The sequence below is a fragment of the Phalacrocorax carbo genome, chromosome 3, assembly GCF_963921805.1.
Source record: "Phalacrocorax carbo chromosome 3, bPhaCar2.1, whole genome shotgun sequence".
Lineage (NCBI taxonomy): Eukaryota > Metazoa > Chordata > Aves > Suliformes > Phalacrocoracidae > Phalacrocorax > Phalacrocorax carbo.
In genome coordinates this window covers 4490338-4511584 of record NC_087515.1, presented here as the reverse complement: position 1 = coordinate 4511584, position 21247 = coordinate 4490338, and the positions used below count along the sequence as shown (strand labels likewise).

At 36.6% G+C, this 21247-nt stretch overlaps 1 protein-coding gene across 1 annotated transcript in view; it reads right to left on the bottom strand.

Moving 5' to 3' along the window:
• The window catches only part of NUP133 (nucleoporin 133), a 34799-nt gene that overhangs the window by 7950 nt on the left and 5602 nt on the right, over positions 1 to 21247 (bottom strand). The window contains exons 5-21 of the mRNA XM_064445680.1: positions 20073 to 20204; positions 17312 to 17482; positions 16513 to 16668; positions 16350 to 16420; positions 15621 to 15768; positions 14596 to 14743; positions 13676 to 13833; positions 12412 to 12503; positions 10882 to 11045; positions 9148 to 9242; positions 8777 to 9001; positions 7678 to 7800; positions 7144 to 7243; positions 5915 to 6157; positions 4528 to 4661; positions 2821 to 2979; positions 1352 to 1487 (exon numbers count right to left, since the gene is read on the bottom strand). Coding sequence (XP_064301750.1) covers positions 1352 to 1487; positions 2821 to 2979; positions 4528 to 4661; positions 5915 to 6157; positions 7144 to 7243; positions 7678 to 7800; positions 8777 to 9001; positions 9148 to 9242; positions 10882 to 11045; positions 12412 to 12503; positions 13676 to 13833; positions 14596 to 14743; positions 15621 to 15768; positions 16350 to 16420; positions 16513 to 16668; positions 17312 to 17482; positions 20073 to 20204 — 2455 coding nt within the window. The remainder of the gene's footprint in view (positions 1 to 1351; positions 1488 to 2820; positions 2980 to 4527; positions 4662 to 5914; positions 6158 to 7143; positions 7244 to 7677; positions 7801 to 8776; positions 9002 to 9147; positions 9243 to 10881; positions 11046 to 12411; positions 12504 to 13675; positions 13834 to 14595; positions 14744 to 15620; positions 15769 to 16349; positions 16421 to 16512; positions 16669 to 17311; positions 17483 to 20072; positions 20205 to 21247) is intronic.

Below are 21247 nucleotides of genomic sequence, written 5' to 3'. Positions count from 1 at the left end.
AATTTTTGATTGTTTTATTTTCCAGTATAATCTGCTTCAGGTTTATAAATATATTAGGTGGAAATAATCAAAATAGAATAATTTCAGCCACAGTATATGAACCCTGCTTCCCCCGACGAGCTCCATGACACAGTAGAAAGGAGCATTTTATCTGTTCAAATGGATAAGCAGAGTGCGGCAGAAATAATTATTCTTTATCAATAGAACACTGATACACAAAGAGCCTAAGTTTTAAAAGCTATGCCATAATGAAACGTGTAGCAGAATGAAGTCCAGACCAAGTTTTGAGAGTCCATTACTCTACTGAAATAAAGCTTTGATTTCCTCTTTTCTCTACGGTTTTCCTATTTAAAGATGAAATTTTCAAGATTTTGTGCAATGCTTTATGCTTTATAATTTAAAGGACAGATATGTTATTATTAGAAGCTAAAAATAATTTGGGAAGCCTACTTATCATAATTATCCCCAGCATTTTTCAACATGATTTCTTTTATGAATTGCACAAAACATACAGGATAAACATGCTGATAAATAGAAGCTGGAGCATTAACCTTGAGTAGTATTTCAAAGCTTTCCCCAGGTGGCCAGTATTCATGTAACTATTAGCTCAGAATTGCTTTTGCACAAACTCACAGCAACGTATGCTGCACAAACACTATCAGGAAAAGGGTATTTTCCAAAGTGATAGGCATGGCAGAGCAGCAGAACTGTTGCATTTGGTTATGAAGCAGAATAGGTATTCCTATTTTTCCCATTAACATCCTTTCAGCTAGAGCATAATGAAACACTGTCACTGTAACCTTTCTAGATACAGAGAGAATAAGATGCTGAGAAAGCACTTCTTGATCATAAATGTAGATATTTGCAGGTACATTATTACAATATCACATAGTTACAGGATTTCCGTGTCAGTCTAAATCTCAGGACTTGAGAAGAATTTTAAATCGAGAGCCATTCAATAACCAGGCTTTAAGAAATTAAATCATTTTTACCTTGCATCTGAAATATAAAATGCAGCTTCATCTACTTCAGAACTGTCTAACGACCTCTCTAAAAGACTGTGCTGCTTGTTATTTATGCCAATATTTTGTGTATTACTAGAAAAAGTGAAAAGGTACAAATTTCCCTTGCTCATAGTCCTAACCCACAGGTGAAGGTAAATACTAAGGTCACTGCCTTATGCTATCTTGCTTATCCTTCCTGCAATGAGCAAAATCATCAGCCTGTTTATCCACACCACATTAAGTTAGAGCCCTCGGCCTAATAAATTAACTATCTGCAAAATTAACATGATTCTAGCTCAATAACTTCAGTAGTCTATTCTTGACTTTGCTCTGTTTTTATTTCTTACCTTCTATTTTCTCTTGCAGGATATCTTCTGAGAAATCAGATGCCAGAGCAGCTAATTTGCTCAAGCCAAGAAGTGTTTTCTTCTTTGCAAAATAGCGGGTCTCCATATTTGCTAAAGTCTGCAATGTTCTGTGAGCCTGAAGTTAAAAGAGATGGTAGCAATCAGGTTTAGAATTTAACATCAGAAGGTTAACAGATACAGATTTGACCTGAACTGCCATCTCACAGCTATTTATCGTTTGTAGTACTATAACCCTTACTTTTCCGCTCCAATTATATCCAAACCCCATTTTCATTCCTAATCAAGAAAAACTATCTTATGATCAAAGGATAAATTGCAATGTCACGTATTTTACTTCTGGGATCTTGTTCAAGGCTCTGCCATAAAAGCCAGGCAAGTATGCTTTGACAGGTCAACTTCACACACCGATTTACTTGTTAATTCAGGAATTTGAAAAGCAGAATTATATGTATAACCGCTGCAGTAACCAAACATTTAGGCAAGAATTTAGGCAAGTGGCTCTCAGAGAAAGGAACACCCAGGCTGAATAACTTGTATATTTTAGAATCCTTGTCCCCTCTTCATAGTCCTTTGCTATAGAAGACAAAACCTCAGTCGCCACAAGTGGAATATTAGAAGACTCTCAGAGTGGGTTTTGCGGTTTTTCTGTTGTTGTTGGCTGGGTTTTGTGTGGTTTTTTTTTAAGGGGCATAATGTATTATCAACCAACGTGCGGTAGGATAAACATTTCCATGCTCTGGATAAACGTTTCCATGCTCTGCGTGCTTAATAAATGTGCATATGGAATGAAAGAAGCCATTTTTCTTCAGAATCAGTTTATTTGCTAAAGTGAAAGACATTCATAAATCTAGCAGAATGAAGGGAAGACTGACCAAGAGGAAGCAGGGGAAGAATAACTGGGCAGCCTACAAGGCAAGAGAGAATGAAGTTTAAAAATGTCACATTAACCTATCCACATGCCCATTAGCTATTAAAAAACCCATTGCTTTTATACTATAAATGGTTAAAGTAATTAATACCTTTTTAACTTTTGCGATACCTCAGAATTCCTTTGCTTTAAGTAGTTTTGAAATACACGTGTCAATTTTTCCCTTGCTGGATAATCTGATAATGCTATTAATATTCACTGTAAACTCCCAATTCTGCCCAAGTAGTGATCACATAGCCATATAAAACTTCTCGATACAAAATATTAGTCACCAAGAAGGGATGAAAAGCAGCCCTTATTTCCATTACATGGTGCAGTGGCTTATATGATACACCAGATGGTGCCTGGAGGGAGGCTTTTGTACTCCATTAATATTCCATGTCATCTCTCCTTAAATCACCTAGATGAACTGTCTTCTTTTGATGATGAAGAGTCAGAACTAGATAATTTGCCTACTGGAATACATACTTGACTCATTTAACAGACGATATTTCAGTTTGGTTGTATTAAGAAACCCTACCTTTTGCAAATCCTGACTATTGATTTCATGTAACCAGCTCAGATGCTCATGAGCTTGCAAGAAACTGGCCAGCTGTCCATGCTGAGCAATAGGCTGAGATAACAGCTTCCCTCGCTTTCCTTTTTCTAAATACCAGCGAAACAGGAAATCTGAAAAATTCTGAAGATAATAGGAATATGAGTAGATTTTGAAAGTTACATTTAAATATGCTGTTTGTCTTCTAAAGCAAAATGTTTCATAAAATACCATTGGTAAGAACCTGCTTAACAAAACAAGACACATACACAAAAAATAACAATACTGCTGATGAAAAAAACTTCAGAGTTCTGATAGAAATAGTGTTTAAAGAATTCATCAACTACGGTGCAAGAGATGCTGATACACCTGGCAGGGTTTATCCTTCAGTGGAAGTGAAGAAAGTGCCACGTGTAAATTCTTCATCTTAACGCACAAGAATGGAAACAGGTAGCACATCACTCACAATTCTAATCTTATTTATCCTGTTCCTTTCCCCACCTCAGAACTCTGTGCTAACTGCTTCTTTCCACATATGCTTGCTTCTGCTGCCACTGTTTTTGAAACATTCCCTCCTATCTCCAGCTGAACTTACAACCTTACTTTTCTCAGTCATTGTTAAAAACTAATGTCTTTTTTAAAAGAAAAAACCCACACCTATTTTATCCTCAAAACCTTCAGTGTGACATAACTTATCAGGGTTTATGTCTGAGATTTAACTGAGTCTTTTCAGAGTAATTTTAGAAGAATGTTAGATTTTAATTGCATTAACAATTTAAAGTTTCAAGAGGCCGCCAGTCTGATGTTCTATCCATTAGACGTGATCTATTCAGCTCTACATTCGCTAAAGTAATTTCTTTTCAGAAAGTGTTACTTTCTTCCTTAGAAAAACCAAATGCATCTGAAGAGAACAAATAGAGAATTTATCCCCTTCTTTGGCAGTATGTGCGAGTATTTAACCCTTGCTATTAAAAACATTCACTATAATTTCTGTCTGTTACTAACACTTCTGCTTGCTCTTACTAAACCACCTTTCTGTACTCTCTTTATTAGGAAACCTGTAGACTGCAGGACTTCTCTTTCCATAGTTGCTGTGGAAAGATCAAGAAATTGATCACACCGACTGTCAAATTAGGAAACTTTTGTCCTGCTCCCCTTCACTTGAAGTAGTTTCTATTGCCTTTTCCTTAAGCTTTCCAGTTTTTCAGCACACTTCGAGGTTTTTACACCAGATTTTGTCAGACTTTGAAAAATTGTCCAACAAGTACCTGGCAGGACAATAAAAAAAAAAGACGACAGCAAAATCCCTATCTTCGTACTGCTTATAACTACTCTTCTATTTATACATTTAAGAATCTCATCTTCTCTTTTGGAAATTACCCTTAAATTTCTATTAGACCAGTGTAATAAAACAACAGCACACTTACTATGGCACCTCAGCGAACAAGTCACAAAATGCCGAAAGATGTTAAGAGTGAGACAATGTGTTTGCGGCACAAAACAGGTCCCACGAAAAGGCACAGCCCATGCAGCCAGCACCTGTATCTCTGCTGACTTGCTTTGCAATCTCCAGGTAAAATATGCCATTTAAATAGACAGACACATACGCCCCCAAATCATAACTTTCACAACATTTCAGTGTTTCGTAATACGTTTGCACCTATCTAAAGGAATCAGAAAAAGAAGAGTTACCTGTTCTGCAAACTGACTCATGTAACGTTGTAATCTGGCCTGGTTGTCTGTCTGCTCACACATTTGCACCAGGATATCGAAGTCACAGTACTTCTCTGCTAAAGCAGCTGCCATCTGATACTGCCCCAGGGAAACTAAGTAACCAAGGAAGAAAAGAAGTTCTATCAGACAAGCTCATCTCTGGCTGTTGGATGACTGAGAGCAGAGACCAGAAAAATAAAAACAAGTTTCAAGTGTTTCCGTCAGAGATACTTCCATGTTCCCGAAGAAACAGTAAGAAACAGTCACTGTACTGCATCATACCCTGTGCGCATGCAAGCTCGCACACCTGCCGCCTCTGTCCCCCAATACAAGGGGGAAGAAGAGACATTTAGAATACTAGATCACCAGTATACATCCTATTTTCTCTGAAAACCAGCAGCATTTGCTCTTTGTGCTTTTGGGAGAGGAGGGGGGCAGATCAAGCCGTGACTTAATATCTGTATTAATACCTAACTTAATTATGCAAAGTGACAAAGCAGCAGGCAAAGGCTTTTGATACCAAATAGAACAAGCACAGATAACATATCCTGAATACAAATCCTATTAATTAAAATCTTTCATGTTGGTTCAGTCAAATACCTAAGAGTTAGCAGAACATGTGATTTTGTTTGTAAGGAAATACTAACTTTAGATTGAACATAAGGATATAAAACATATTTATGAGCTAACAGAGCCCACAAGTGTCAGAAAAACTGACAACGATAGTTTAGAGACTTTTAAGGTTTAAGAATGTTAAAAGGCAGTGATTATTAGACTGTTCTATTTATAGCATTCATTTTTAGCCTTAAAAAAATGAAACTTTGTAAGCTTATTAAAATATATTTGCTCAAAGTTATTTCCACTTAACAGGGGGTCTTTGCTTTCAATTACTCATTAAAGACTTGACCACATCTGACACCTTAAACACCAGGTTTGATTATTAAATAATCAAGATTCAAAAAGTAACCTTTTCTTGATGAACACCAAACAGACTTTCAATTATATAAATTTATGTCAACTAGCAACAATATAAACATTTAGAAATCCATTTATGGGCTATTTTCAGCCAGCCGGCACAAGATAAATTCCTGCCAGAGAAAATATAACAAGTTAGCAAAAGAAAAAAATTCAAGCAGCAACGTGTCTTATTACAGGTATGGGCACGGGTGCAGCCGTGTATGCAATTCTGTAATCCGTTGTTATTTTGTAACTATCCCATTAAGTCATAAAACCAGTCGTTTATACTCTGAAGGCAAACGTAGAATAGAGCTCACACACAGACACGATTTACTCCATCACACTTGCACCATTTCCTCATTAAATGGAACATTTATTCCTTGCGTTAAGGAAGACAGACTGCACTTACGGAGAGGAGACAAGAGCTCTGATCTTTTTTGCACATATTCCATTTCCACATTGCTGTATCTCTCTTGATCAGCGGGGCGGTCCACAGATTTCAGCTGAGAAACATAACCATCTAGGAAACAATCCAGTAGTGCCACCAACTGTTCAGCCACAATGCTACGGAGGTTACTGTCCACCTGGGGATACACCGTCTTCAGAATGATTCCATGCTGGCGTATTATTGCTGTACGAAGGCCACTAGATGCTTGGGAAAACAACACAGTGAACATGAAAACAACAATCCTATCACCACAGGAATTTATGAAGTATAACAAAACTGTTACTGTGTATAATTAAAAAAAAAAACACTAAACATTTTCATTTTAAAAATTAAAGCAATACTATAAAAAGAATTAACCAACCTCACGCTCCCATCTACCTTTACATATTAAACTTGGCCAAAATGTAGTAAACAGAACAGAAACAAAACCACCCTCTGAACTACACAGATCTACACTCTCAACTATCAATACCAGCTATTTTTCAGGAGAAAAGAATCACCTGCAGAGTCTGTATGCAAAACAGAGAATACACACAAGGAAAAGGCAACTTTTCACCTGATTTAAATACTTGGATGTAGTCATTAAGACACAGCACACCAAAATAGCTTGCATGGCTCCTGCTTTTGAAAAGCTTTTTACCTCAGGAGCACTAAACCAGTGTTTTTTACACTTAGGGGCCACAGGGAAGCTTAAGCACCAACTGGAAAGTGCTTACTTCTGCAAACATTTGTTCTGATAGTTTTTCATGTTATTAAACCATCAAAACAAAACATTTAAGTGGAAAATCATTTATCCTTTAAAAACAGTTACAGATCGCATTTTATGATCCATTTTAACATTACATATCCCATAGGTCTGCCAACCAGAACCAGCGCATCCTGAAGAGAAATAACGATAATAAAAAAAAGGAAAAAAATTAGCTTTGTCTCCCAAACTTTATTTTTTGTAGTCAAGTTTGCAATGCAAGTTTTAAAGCATTGTCATCAATACTGGACAAAAGTGTTCATTGATTCATTCCATTTCATTCTCCACATGAAACCTTTGGCTTCTCCTATTCTTACTGAGAACCATGTAGCAGCTTTTAACTCTAAGTTTAACATTTAGATTGAAATTCTTGTGTTCTGCCACTCATGAAAAGTATTTTTGTTTAGGACAGATACTTTATAAAGAAGTAATAATAATTTCTCACCTGTCCACGGAATATATTCAGGTTCTCTTTCTGGAAGCTCTCCCATTTTATATAAAGAGGCTCTAGATTGACGATACTGACAGGCAGCTTGTAGCATGTCCTATTTAAAAACGAGAACATAAGTAATTTAAAGCCTACCTGCACACAGACAGACCATAAAGGATGTTGTCTTTATAATTTTGAAATATTCTTTTAATACCCCCCTTCTTCCTACACCACTTTCTCAGTTGTACAGAAGAGCACATACTGAATCAACAAGAAACCTCAGTTCTCAAGCATAAGCTCTTCACTCTTTGCTACGTACTCATGCTTTCACAACTTCCAACAATGCTGCAACTTGTCAAATTCTCTTTAGCAGAGCCTCAGGAGGAAAAGGAACATCCCTAATTTTGCATGGGACCATCTTTTCCTTCTGAATATATTTGGCCATGTGAAAAGCGCATTCACTTTTGTTCTCATATCAGTAACTCAGATGTACTGCACTCAACTTGTTGAGCGCTCTTCAAATACTTACCTTAACCTCCCACAACCTACCTTAATGATGTTGTTCACATTGACAACTATCTGGGCCCACTCAATCGATTCAATAGGCGTATCTCTCAGGATTTGTTCCTCCTCTTCTAGTAAGCATTCAAAGATGGAATCTATCTGGGACACCTTAAAGACAGAAAGAGAAATTGCACTGAGCACAAACATACCCATTATCAGCTGATACCTGAAAGGTGAGTTATGAGTTGTATAGAAAAATAAAGACATTAGTAGAAACCGCATTAATAGCCAAAAATATTAAAAGCTATCAACTACTCAAACGGATAATGAAATCACCAGCTTACACTTCATGCAACACTTAGAACATAAGAATTGCCTTGTTTCTGGACTTAAACCTGGAAGAAAAAAGAAATCCTCTTTTTTGAAGGCAACTCCGTAAACTTTCATTGAGCATATTACACCATATTCTTCTGAAACATCTGGCAGTAGATAAAGCACACTGGATAACGTACCTGCTTTAAAACAGCAGGCTATTATTTCTTTTACATGTATTTTCTTCCATTAGCAAGTACTGTCCTCTACAGGAAAAAGCTTCCTAAGAATAACTGTTTTGTTTATAGTTCTTCTCAAGAAGGAAGAAAGAAATAAAGCCTGGGTGCTTTACTGGAATGAGGCATAAACTGAGAACCAGCTTAGATTCACTAATGCTAGAGAGGACAAAAAATGATGAGAGACTGAATTGATACCGTTACAGCCAGGACAGCTAATCAAAGCAGCTCACTTATCTGGAAAGCTTCACACTCTTTAGTTCACCCTTTAAAAATGGTAATTTAGCATATGTTTTCTGATGCACCAGAGAATTTCACTTGTCTCTTTCATTGCTCATCCATGTAGGTTAGTTGAAGATCATAACAACATGACTTCTGCTACAGGAAATTTGTCAGAACTCATGTTTCAGCTGCAGAATTAGAAAAGTGTGTACACTGAAGTGATGAAAATACTACCTCACCATCCCTATTTAAAGGGAAATTGTGTAAAGCTGAATTGATTTTCAAAGGAAAGAGTTGCAAAGTATACATTAAAGCATTGCCACTTTTACTACATGCGATACTATACAATGATTCAGAAATATCAGGTTTCTTACCTCTCGAAAGAACATATCTGCAGGGGTAAGACTTGGTGGAATGTCACACTCCCTTTTGTTTAACGCCATCAGTATAGCAGCATTCACCAGATCAGGCAGCCTGGAGTGGTGATTCTTGAGAACAATAGCTGCTGCTAGTTTCTCTGCGTGCTCACAGAGCAACAGTCGAGTTGCCATTGGCATGCCTCGTACTGGAAAACTGCCCAGACGTTCAAATACACCAACCTTTTATTAAAAAAAAACAACAAACAAACAAAAAAAAACCCCACACACCATCACAAGCACTTTAAAGTAATTCTTCTGGAACACTGTTTAAGACAAAATAATACTCTACTCTGTGTGTGGATACCAAAAGAACAGTAGAATTTTACCTGATGAAGAAACTCAATGAAGAAGGAATGTGCTTTTGTCTTATCCTCTAGCTGATGCAGAAGAATGAGAGACGTGTTGCTGAAACCAGCTGCTTCTAAAAACAGAAAAAAAATCTTAGATCAGAGCTCTTGATATCTTCCTTTCTTTGACAGCTATTCATTTTTGCCTCCGAGGTAAATGTATCTATAAATTTCTATAGTGTTACTGCACTGGTACTTCTTTAAATATATGCACACACATTTATATATTGCTTACAACTCTATTTTTAATGTGGTTTTTGAATTCTACCATAGCTGAAGTAAAGCCTTTAGAAGAAATCAGGTACCTTTAGATCAGTACAACTATTCTGAAGCGGTCAATGTATTATGCTGCTAAAATAGCAGCTCATCAGCTTATTCAAGTTTTAGTAACATGCAGATTAAAATTTTTGTCTTCACTGTGGACTAGCTATTGCTAAATTTATTATGCCCTAGATCACAACTACTACAAAATAAAGTGTTAATAGACCTAATTGACTCTGCTCTGCCTGCACAACTCCACTGCTCAACTTAAGTGGTTGCCCAGCACTGCCTTAGTTTTCTTCTTCCTCAAATGAGCTTGCATCTGAAAAGCTAGCTAACATTTCTGTCTGGACCATCAGGTCCCTAAAGGAGTCAGTAAGGATGATGGAAGCTTCCTCATGAGTATCCTCACAAGTATCTCACCTCAGCAGAGTTCTCCAGAGCCCACGTTATTTTCCTATTGCAGATTTTTTGTATATTCAAGGTGTGCTTTAAACCAAAAGACTACCAAGATACAAAAACTCAGAAGAACTATCACTATGAACAAAATTAGCAAGACTATTACCAAGAAGCTATCAATTTTCACTTCTTTCTTTAGCCAGGAATAAATGGAGATAAGCCGCCAAATTAAAAATAAAGTTGATTCAGAAAATACGAAGGATCTGATGCCTGACAATTTCTAACTGGCTGCCACGCAGAAACAACAGCAGGAAGCATCATCCATCCGTAACTATATACTACATGAACTTTCAAACTAAGTCTCTGCTCAGTAACTGGTAACAGCTGCCTAGAGGTCCTGGGGATGGTTTCAGATTAACACTATTCATAAGAGACAGGGAAGCATGAACAAAAATGATTCTTGCTGAAAATGTGCCTGCTTTAATCCTTTACGTACAACAAATACTCAGAAATAAGTTTCTCTAATCCTCTTTCAGGCAGACGTAAATACCAGTGCCCCAGAGGGATACAAACTCACTCTACCCAGGATCCAAGCCTACCAGAAGCTGTGCAGCCATACTGACAAAGGGCTAAGCATGAGCAAATAAACTCTTTCTCTCAACATATCTATTTGTAGAAAATAATTTAGATCTATCCAAGGAATCACAGAAACACTGAAGTGACACCACCTGGTCCTTGCATAAAGTATGCTTCTCAGAAATGTTTGCTTTGCTGTTTGTTTTTACTGTATGAAGTCAAGAACTAACCACAGTAGACTGCAAGTTTATCTGGCAGTCTCATAGGATGCATCTTTAGCCTTTCTGGAAATATATCTAGTGGTGGAAGAGGACAAGAGGCATCTATGCCTTTTTTGCAAAGCTTTAATTATAATTTTATCTAGAGTACTATAGACAGTTTTTTTTTAAAAAAACAACCCCAAAACACCAACAAGCCACAAAACCCAAGGAACACCAAAAATCTCAACAAAAGAAAACCCACACCATGATGTTTTACCTTCAGGCACAGATTCAGCCCATCTTGGGTCAGAAGCAGGGTAGTCATCCATTAAGTCCACACTGATCTGAGTCACTGCCCTATCCAGTTCAGCATCAGAAACCAGATCTGCATTACTGGGAAAGAGCTCAACTACCATGCTTTGTGCATTGACTACATCTTTCCTGAAATAAAAGAAATACAAAGTATGTGAAATAAAAACAATAGATAGGATTATAGGAACAAGAACCACTCAATTAGTACGATTTTCTGATGTGCTTTCTGTAAAGTGCTTTTTGTAAAGTGACGATTATAAACATCAAGCATTGTTTGTGCTGTCTTTGAACTAGTTATGGATAAAAGGTATTCTGACTCTATGGACAAAAGGTATTCTGATTCTTTTAAAGTATTATTAATTTCTTCTAGTTTCAGAAATATAACTCATTTTTTAATCAAATTAACATTAAACTTACTGTTTCACATTGTTTTCCTTACTACCTCCTACTTTCTTCTGGCCCTGTTTCCAAGCCCATTGTTCACATCCTCAGGGATACCAACTTTCATATTTGTTTCCTCTGCTCTCAGACCTGAGCTACTCCAGTCACCTCAGGACCGCAGCCATCTTCAGCAGCAGTTCTGCTTACCAACATGTCCACTTGTGAATACATGAAGATTTGCTTTCTAAATTCTGTGCATGTTTACAGATCTTGTCTTAATATCCTTTATTATATGTGCCTAATCCCCTTCATCATCTTCTACCTCACATGCAGCTCTATGTCAAAAGCACTCCTACTTCCTCTTATCTTAAATCTGTTTTTTCCAAGTTTTAAGACTTTAAGGAGATTAGTCCTAAGAGGGTTTGTGGGTTTTTTTTGTTTGCTTTGCTTTTTTTTGTTTTGTTAATAAAATATATTTTGAAAACATTCCCTCTAATTATAATTAATCTAAGTCTACAGCTCTGCTTATCTTCTTCCTCCTTTGTTTACATCACTCCTCTCAACATGAAACCATTCAGAGGCATTGCATGCCTCCCAGCAGCCAAGTTCCTTTAATCAGAACACTTTGATGAACACTCCTACTCCCCCATATCCATCAGAGTTAAAAAAGACACCAGCTTGCCATGCTCGCTATTCTTCGTGGCAACATAAACACATTTGAAAGTACTGCTGAAAACAGCTACGCAAATAAAAATAAGGAAGAAAAGGGAAGAATGTTTTTTAACAACAAAGCACCACTTACTAAAAAAATAAAGAAGTCAAAATATCAAAGTTTGAAGTTGTTTCACTGGCAGTAACGTAACATCACAGAATTTATGCAGAGTAAGCGAAAAGTCATTGAGATTAGAGATGTCTGCTCCTTTCTAGCATGTGTCACTTCTTCACTAGCTCAAGATGTATCTAACACTTTCCCAATAAAGATGTGCATGTGTCATTAAAATAGCTTTAATGAAACCAGCACAACAGTATCTTAACCAACACGATCTCTTACTCAAATATCAGAGTGCCTTCAAGAAGGGCAGACAGAGTCTCAGAAATCAAGTGCAATTTCTACCTGCAGTACTGTAGAAAAGCAGCCTTCAGTAATTTAGTCTTATCTTCTTGAGCTACGATTTCCAGCCTACCGGTTGCATCAAATGCAGGACTCTGAAATTGCAAAGTAAAAATTTCAGCTGATAAATACCAATCTTCATTATGAAATTAAAATAATTTTTCTAAGTAGCAATAACATAGATTTAAAATACAAATGCCACTGGAAGCACTTGTGTTTATTAAGCCAAACATAAGTCCATAAGATACATTACAATGAAAGTCACACAGTGGTTTGACCTCAAGCATTTTGATAAAATTCATACAAACTGCACAGGAACTTATGCCAAATTGTTTCACCGATCAAATTTTAATGATAACGTTAAGTATTTTAACATCCAAAGCCAACATTTTTGACAAGAGTTTAAAAAGGCATCCATGAGTACTATCACCCACAAAAACAATGTAAGCGCAGACAAATCTAACTAGAGATTAGTTCAATAAGAAAAATATAGTTCCACTTGAGCAATTACCACAAAGGTCTTCCACTAAAATACTAGCTAATAGTAATTGATTTAGAAGGTGATTTAATTGGAATACGGACTGAAACTCACTATCACCCCATAGAAATAGTCTCTAATTTATATTGTAACAATTTTTCTATTCTTCCCTCTCACTCCAGGGACATCTCCAGGGCACATACATTTTAAAATAAAAGATGTTTGATGTAAATAAGAGCTTAATAAATGCACATTGCATAAAATAGAAATAAAAATACTTTCACATATAAGACTATATTAAATATATATATATATAACAGAGCAGAAACAATATTCAGTGACTCTATAGCCCTTCTCAGCTTAGCCTCCAAGATTTTTACAGTGTGGTAAGAAAAAAATTGTCTCTCATATGTACAAAGGAACAGACAGACACAAAAGCCTGAAGAAACCACCTTGATCAAAAAGTGAGAACGGAGTCTGAGTCTGTGCAGTAGTGTTACATCAGGCCTAATGACATATAGTACTACGTCTGGGGGGGGAGGGGGGGGGAGTCACAGAAATCTCGACTTCAAGACAGAGGAAAACAAAAAAGTTACCCAAACCGGCAGATGCTGTAAAATTTCTTGGGTTTTGAAAACTGCCTTCATTACAATTGTTTCAGTCTCTATTTAAAAAAAACACCTTTAAAACTCCAGCAAGCTAGGAATCCCACAGTGAAAATTCAAAACTGCCAGAGAAGCATTTTATTTCTACCCTCAGTTTTCAACCAGCCAAGCGAACAACCATTACCTCACTTCTTGGTCCAGCAACAGAAGAGGACAGGGAATCTTCAAGGTCTTCAGGAAGTACAGAAATGTTTTCCCTGGACAAGATGGTGATAAGTCCACTCTTTTTGGTAAAGAAGATGGGGAGGCTAGTACAGGAACCTGCTCCTAAAATGCCATCTCCTAAGACGAGGGAAGAGGAAAGAAAAAGAGGGGAAAAAAAAGGAAAAGAGGGGAAAAGGAAAAAAGAACATAAGCGTCACTTAAATTTAAGAACAGTTTCATAGACAATTATTAAATTTTGTCATGAACGAACAGCTGCAACCAAGAGCAGTAATTGACAGCTGGACCTCACTTACAGAGATTGTGGGTACTATTTGCTACCCAAGATGCATATTTCCAGATACTGCGGGGGGCGAGGGGGGAAAGAAGTAAAAAAATCAAGACTCAGGTGGTTCAAATTCTACCTAGGGACCGATGTGCATGTCCTAGTTGAAAACACCTCTGTAGGTCAAGGATGACATACTTGGAGACATCTGACACAGGGACCTACTATGAATTTCAGGTTAAGCCTAGACACAAAGTTAACTTCAAGGAAAAAACAAAAATCCACAATGAATATCGGAAGGAAAAAAAAGGGGGTGTGTGTGCAAAAAACCCCACGAACAAACCCCCAACCCTTTCATATGCCAAAGGTGGAGATCTACTTCATTTTCATTCGAAAAACCGTTGCGTAACAAATGAAAATGTACTGTAGCAATGACAATACTGGATGTCACATCAGCATTTTCTCCATATGCTTGTGGGACATTCAATTTGAAAGATTTAATAAAGGGAAAAAGGAGCACAAGTATGCTTCTGCTCTCCAAGAAATCTAAATACTGTGAATACATTCAAGCAGTACGTATCAACGAAATGTGATTTTATTTTTCCCCTGCATGTTACCTTGTACACCGAATATGATTTTCTCCTGTGGTAAAGAAATTCTTCCAGTTCCAGTGGAACAAGCAAACACTTCATCTTCCTTATAGAGGTAAGCAGCATGGCTAAAGTAATCTGGGACTACTAGACAGCACAACACTTCCTCTTCTGACTGAAAGCATTACATACGAACAATATCACATATAGAATCAAAACCTTAAACAAACATCTAACATTTTAAAGGCTGACCTGAGTTGCCTGAATTTGTTTTAATTTTTAACAAGAAGATATGGATATAACTTATAACCTAAAAAACCAACACACTCTTAATTTGCCCTAAAACTTAAGATCCTGGGGGTTTTTCTTCCATATATATTAAATTCTTGCTAATTTTACATGGAGAGATAAGTAAACAGGATCAATTATTCTACAGCTTTCACACTCTCCTTCCATCTTCAGATTCAATTTTAAGATGCCATTGCAGGCAGGTGGGAGAGCAGGGAAGAGTGGAAGAAGTTTACCAATGAAAGTTAATGCCCAAGTTAATGCTCCCAGAAAAGAGAGCACAAACAAGGTATGCTAAGGACAACCAATGTGTCCTCCCCTCCCAGCAAGCCACCTGTCTAGCAAGGACCAAAATACAGATCTCTTAATTCCTTGTCCCGCAACAAGAGTCTCAACAGAGCCCGAGATCTGTTCTAAATGGATTGCACAAGTGCACCATAAAATTACTCTGTAGAAACTTTCACAGACAGGACTAAAATTAAAATAAATCAGTAAAAACCACACATTTAGACTTCTATTTTTGAGGCTTTTTTATCTTATACTTTAAAATGTAAAGCATAAACTTTACATACAGTTACTATTAAACATTAAAAGATGCTAGTACACATCTTCCGCAGAATACTATGAATACATACTTCTAAGAACAACCTTAAGACAGAGAACTTTATTTTCCTTTAGACAAATATCTGATACCTGATTATGTACAGGAACAGTCTGAAACACTGTGCTTTCTTAACTCAGTTTCAAAGCCTTCATTTGCATACCTGAAAAGATGGATTATACTGTGTGACCTCCACCACAACATCATCAGACATCTGGTAGCCTTTGTCTTCTACTGTTATCAGTGTGTAGTAGACAAGACACGGATGATCTCCAGGATGCCATGCTGCAGCAAGTATCACCAGTCCATCACTATTCAACAACAGATATCACACCACTGAGAGACGATTATTACGCACCTTACTTGCCCAAACTCTACCACTCACAAAACCAGATATTTAAGTACAATCACAAGTAAGTATTTTCTTTCTAAAAAATACAATAATGGAAAGACTCCACTAGTTGCTCTTCCAAGCTGTTTTGTTAACAGCATTCATATTGCAGTACAAAACTGAACCAAGGCAGTTGTGATTTTATGCAATTACATTAAATACAAGAGATACTGAATTCTCTGCATTTGCTGGAACAAGTTGTAATTACTTACTTGTTGTCCTTGTAATATCAAGACAAAACAAATACCCAAACCTGATCAAATGACTCTAAAAAAAGTTAAAGGAATCATTCTTAAGGTAATGAATTTCTAATTCTAAAGAGTAATAATAATAGCATGAAGTATAGGATAACCTAGTTACCTAATATGACGAGCTTATTTTATCAACAGTGGCACTCAAGTAGAATTAAATTGCTATTACTTACATAAAGTTTTTGCAAGAAAACAGAACACATTTATCTCATAAATTTAAGTCTTAACAGATGCAAGTGTACTTCTTTACCGATTCTGTTGCAAATCCATGTATTGTATATTTACTCCTCCTTTAATATCTTCATAGTTACTTTCAGAACCCTAAAAAACAATACATCCGACTTATAACTACATATAAATAGGTTATTATTAAAACAGACACACAAACCCTTTCCAGGTGAGCTGGCTCTTACCCAAATTGCATCAGTAATATGTTCTTTCAGGATCCTGTTGATATCCCAGCTGAGAATATAACGTTCTGATGAATCATCAATCTCCCATTTGTTTAGATTTGAACTTGTTAGCATATAAAAGCTTGATTTCTCTTCATCCCAAAGAACACTAGAAATCTGCATTTTAAAAAAGAAAAAGCTAAAATGTTTAAAGCACAGCCTTAATATTTGGATACAACCAACTATGCCACTCTCAGTCCACCAAAAAATCACTTCCTTGGGCAATCTACTCAAGTCGCATTAAAAGTAAGAAAGCATTATGATAATTTCCAAGGGAAGTCTTATTTTATAGATGTAAGAAAATGTATGGTAAGCATTTTTCTCATGCTTTCTTCCAAATACTGTGGAGTTCATTGACAAAGCTCAACCCAACCATTAACCCTTTGCAACCCTGAAACAGAAAAGTAAAATTACAGGCTACTGGTAGTTTCTTCAAGTCGTAATGAGGCTATTACTAGAAAGAGGCAAGACTTTGAATAATTGCGTATTCCCCAGGATGTATTACTACTATAAAATCCCCTTTTATTCAGCTCTAAAGAAGAAGTCAGCATTCTCCTTTAGAAAGCATACAGATTTATTTGGTTTCTGTCTTTGTTTCAAATTTTTAAAAAGTATAAGTAACATAAATGAGTTGAGCCTTGTCTCCTTTTCGCCATTACACATCCTTACAGTCTTTTCTTTTATCTTTCTTAAACACTGAGGGTAGACATTACGGAGAGAAATTAAAGCAGATTACTACATGAATGTTTTTCAAGCTTACCACAGCATCATGTCCAGGAGACAATATACCCAGGAGAGAAGAAACCTTCCTACCGATTCCAGAAAACATGCCCTGTCCCTGTGGCAGGGCATGCTGATGAATCTTGCCAGAACTATCTGGTATCAATCGAACTAGCTGGCCTCTGGAAGATGATAAAATAAAGCTTCCTCCCTAACAAACAGAAAAAAGCAACTATATTAAAAAAATCACATTCCTGAAACAATTCTATTGTCAGATAAAACTATTTATGTCAGATCATAAGGGTAAACACTAAACAAGAACAAGACACAAGGCATCTGTAGTCCTTGAGAGCTAACGAAGGCGGGGGGGGGGAGCATTTATCACATAAAAAGACTGTTTAAACCATTTTTCTACATTATCCTCTTGCTTGAATCAGTACAGCATACAGCTCACAGTATCCTTCTTTTTAATTTTAAACCATATTTTTGAAAAATATGGAAAGAAAATATATTTAATCAATCTCTACAGGCACTACCACATGTAACATTCATATGTTGAATTATGAATTAAATAGGATTCAACCTTCATGTGTGCAGGTAAAACTTGAAGTGTTATTGGGCACATTATAACTTTTTTTAAATAGCATCCTATCCTACAGGACACTAATCTAAATGAACTACATAACAAATCTTCCATTTGGTTATGTCAAAAAAGACTGGGGTAGGTAATTAAAAAATGAATAGTGCGTTAGAGAATGTATAACTGAGAAAAGATATCGCAATGCTAGTGTCAGACCAGGAAAGAAAACAATATGCAAAGAAAGAAATTTTTCTATTGGTATTTTTTTGTTGCTGTTTATTTGATTTGGGTTTTGCTGGTTTTTTTTTTTAAGAAATAACAAACAGTAGTAAGTCAAACATCTGACTGGTACTTAGCACTGGCAGAGACTCATTTTCCTATCATTGCATGACTTTTTTTTCCATGAAACTTCCATTTCGGTTTAACAACAGAACTAAAAATCTCGTCTAATCTCAATGATGAATAATAGTGTTACTTTTGTCCTAAGGAAATGTGAAGACTTGTGAATTATGCAAAACAGGCACTCCCTTGTAGGTGCTTATATACCTAATTTAGGAGGCAGAGACTTCTGTTAGTGCATCTCTTGCCTGTCCTAATGGCTGCACCTACATTAGCGCTTCACTTCGACGCTTCTGAAACAGACTCTTGATACTATCTGTGAGACCCCACATGCTACCTGCTCGACCACGTCCCATCACAGAGCAGTCTGCGTGTACCACCTGTACACCCTTTGAATGAAACTAAACTGAAAGATGGGCTTTGACCACTAAAAGACATTCATTTCATGCAGCTAGCCTGGAACTAGTTTAAAATAACAACCCCCTCCCCACAAATGACCAGTGTAGACAGTGGCATTGCCTCAGCACTAACTTTTTTGCTTTATAGATTCTCAACGTCTGCCTTTCACTACTTGCTAACGTAGACATAGCCTTCATGGACCCCACCACTGAGGCATTAAAAAACCAGGTGCCTTCACTTCAAAACTGATAGAAGTTTGTATGTTACAGGGAATGAACAAAGCCTGTTAGATGTATAACAACTTTCAAAAAAACCCAATGCTAAGGGCCTGGAGGTTGCTGGAAGAATGAACAGTTTACCTGTACAGGAAACATTCCCAGAACAAAATTTAAAAAAACCAAAAACAACAAAACCAAACGAAACAGCAACAAAATAAAACAACCCACCCTGACCCAACAAAAAACCCAGCACCATTTCTATCATCATTGTACTATATAAAAATTTTGCTAAAGGTTAAAACTGCCCAGTGACAGGATGACTGATTAAGTACAGTTGTCGTGTACATAATAATGCAGCTGTAGAACAGCAATTAATAACAGGGAGCTGCTCTGAAAAAAAAATAATTCCTCTAGATCTGAATTCACATCAATGTCAGTGTTTCAACCACAGGTATAAGACAAGACCTTGCTTTCCTCGTCTTGATGTCTGAAACTTGGGCACAATTCAACTCTAACAGGGTAGATACATATTAGTGTTTGTTAACATTTTGGAACTCTTAAGACATTTGTCATTAAGATCACTCTTCCGATTAGGTTTACAAATATTTATGACATGCTGATGCCCTAAAATAATATTTATAATACAGTACATGAACAGTAGATGTTGAAAAGGTCATAAGATAAAATGTAATTTAATTGAAAACAACTAGTTTTGAAGATAACACCTATTGTAACACACACTGAATTTTCAGATATATTCTGAGAGTTCTCATTCAGGCACATGAACAGCAGAGAACAGAATTTCTAAGAACAATTCGTAATATACTTGCTCATTCCTTTCACACAGAAGTCTCTCAAATTCAGTCACTAGTGAGCTATACCGCAATACGCTGAGCGTGTGGTCTGTGAATTCAGATAAATTAGTTCTCTGTTCCTGTGATAGCAGGGTTTCTACCACTGGAAGTAATCACAGCAGTAATGCTGACACTCCTTACAGGCTGAGATACCAAATCAGTCCTGTTAACCTTGTGGTTGAATCCTGCATGCTTCCCTGACTTTAACATTATTATTTATGACTACCAGTCATTGCTGCTACTTCAGACCGTCACAATCATCAACAGTCTCTGAAATTACTCCTCAGAACGTTTGATAGTTTGCTCTGCAAAATTTATTGGAGATCTAGGACTGATAATGCCAAGCATGCTTTTTAATTTTTAAATTAGGAATTAAAGCAATATTTTAATATAAATCATACCGTACTGTACCTTTACTGCTGTTAGGAAACTGCACAGAGCGCCTCCAAAGTCTGTAAAAGTCTCCGTATAGGAACCTTCATGGGCAACATTGGGCCAGTAGCGCACAGACCCTTCGCTCGTAGCCACCATTATTGCCAGAGACTTGAAGTGAGAAAATAATTACCAGAACATGCAAGATAATAATAAACAGACTGCAGCTTTAACTAAAACATGTTACTTTACGTATCAAGATTGTGGGTGACAAACACACAAAAAAGTAGTAAACACATATGGATGCACACCAACAACCAGAGCTGAATTGCAGAATTGATCTGTAGCATAACTTAGTATCAGCAGGGAATGTTATACTTGCTTATTTTGCTAACAATAATATTTTCTACTGGTTCTTGTTCCTGATAATTCAGGGTGTGCTACTGAAATGCAAACAAGACTTACAGTTGCAAAACAGAAAATAGCCTGTGGAGAATTCCAGATGCCAAGAGTTACAAGCTACTATGGAAGACTTAAAAGACTTAAAGACTTCTCTTAAAATTAAGAGAAATATCAAATCACATAGTGGCTCTTATCTTCATAAAGACGTAAGCTCACAGCGTGCCTACATTAGGGCTTCTGACTCAGGAAATCACTCAGGTACCAAACTCAAAGCATGAAGCAGGAGTCTCTGTTCATGTAGAGATTTAGACAGGAAGCATTGTACATAATTTATTGGTTGTTGAAAAAAATCACAGAACCATGGAAGAACCGGAGCTGAGAGCTGTTATTGAGCTCCTCAGTGTTTTCTAACTGATTTTTGACTAGACACAGATCTTCAAAGGAAAGCAGTTGGCTAAGGAACATCATAATTAAAAAAACACCACAGAATGAATAGTCCTTTGTGATTCCCGCCCATTATTTAATAATTTTCATTTTAGTGAAATATTTTCTGCCACTAATATTTCTACCTCATTCTATGAAATCATAGTATCCATCCATGCATAGCTCTCAAGCTGAAGAAAGATGAAATAAAAATAAATAAATCAATCTTGGTTTAGGGGCATTACTTCCTCTTAAACTTCTTTGGGTATGACTAAGTCATAGAGCATTTACGGTTTTATGAGCTAAGCACAAGATTTTAAGATTGCTTTTCATCATCTGAAAGTGTAATACAATAACAAGTTAAAAGAAAAGATCCTATTACATATTCT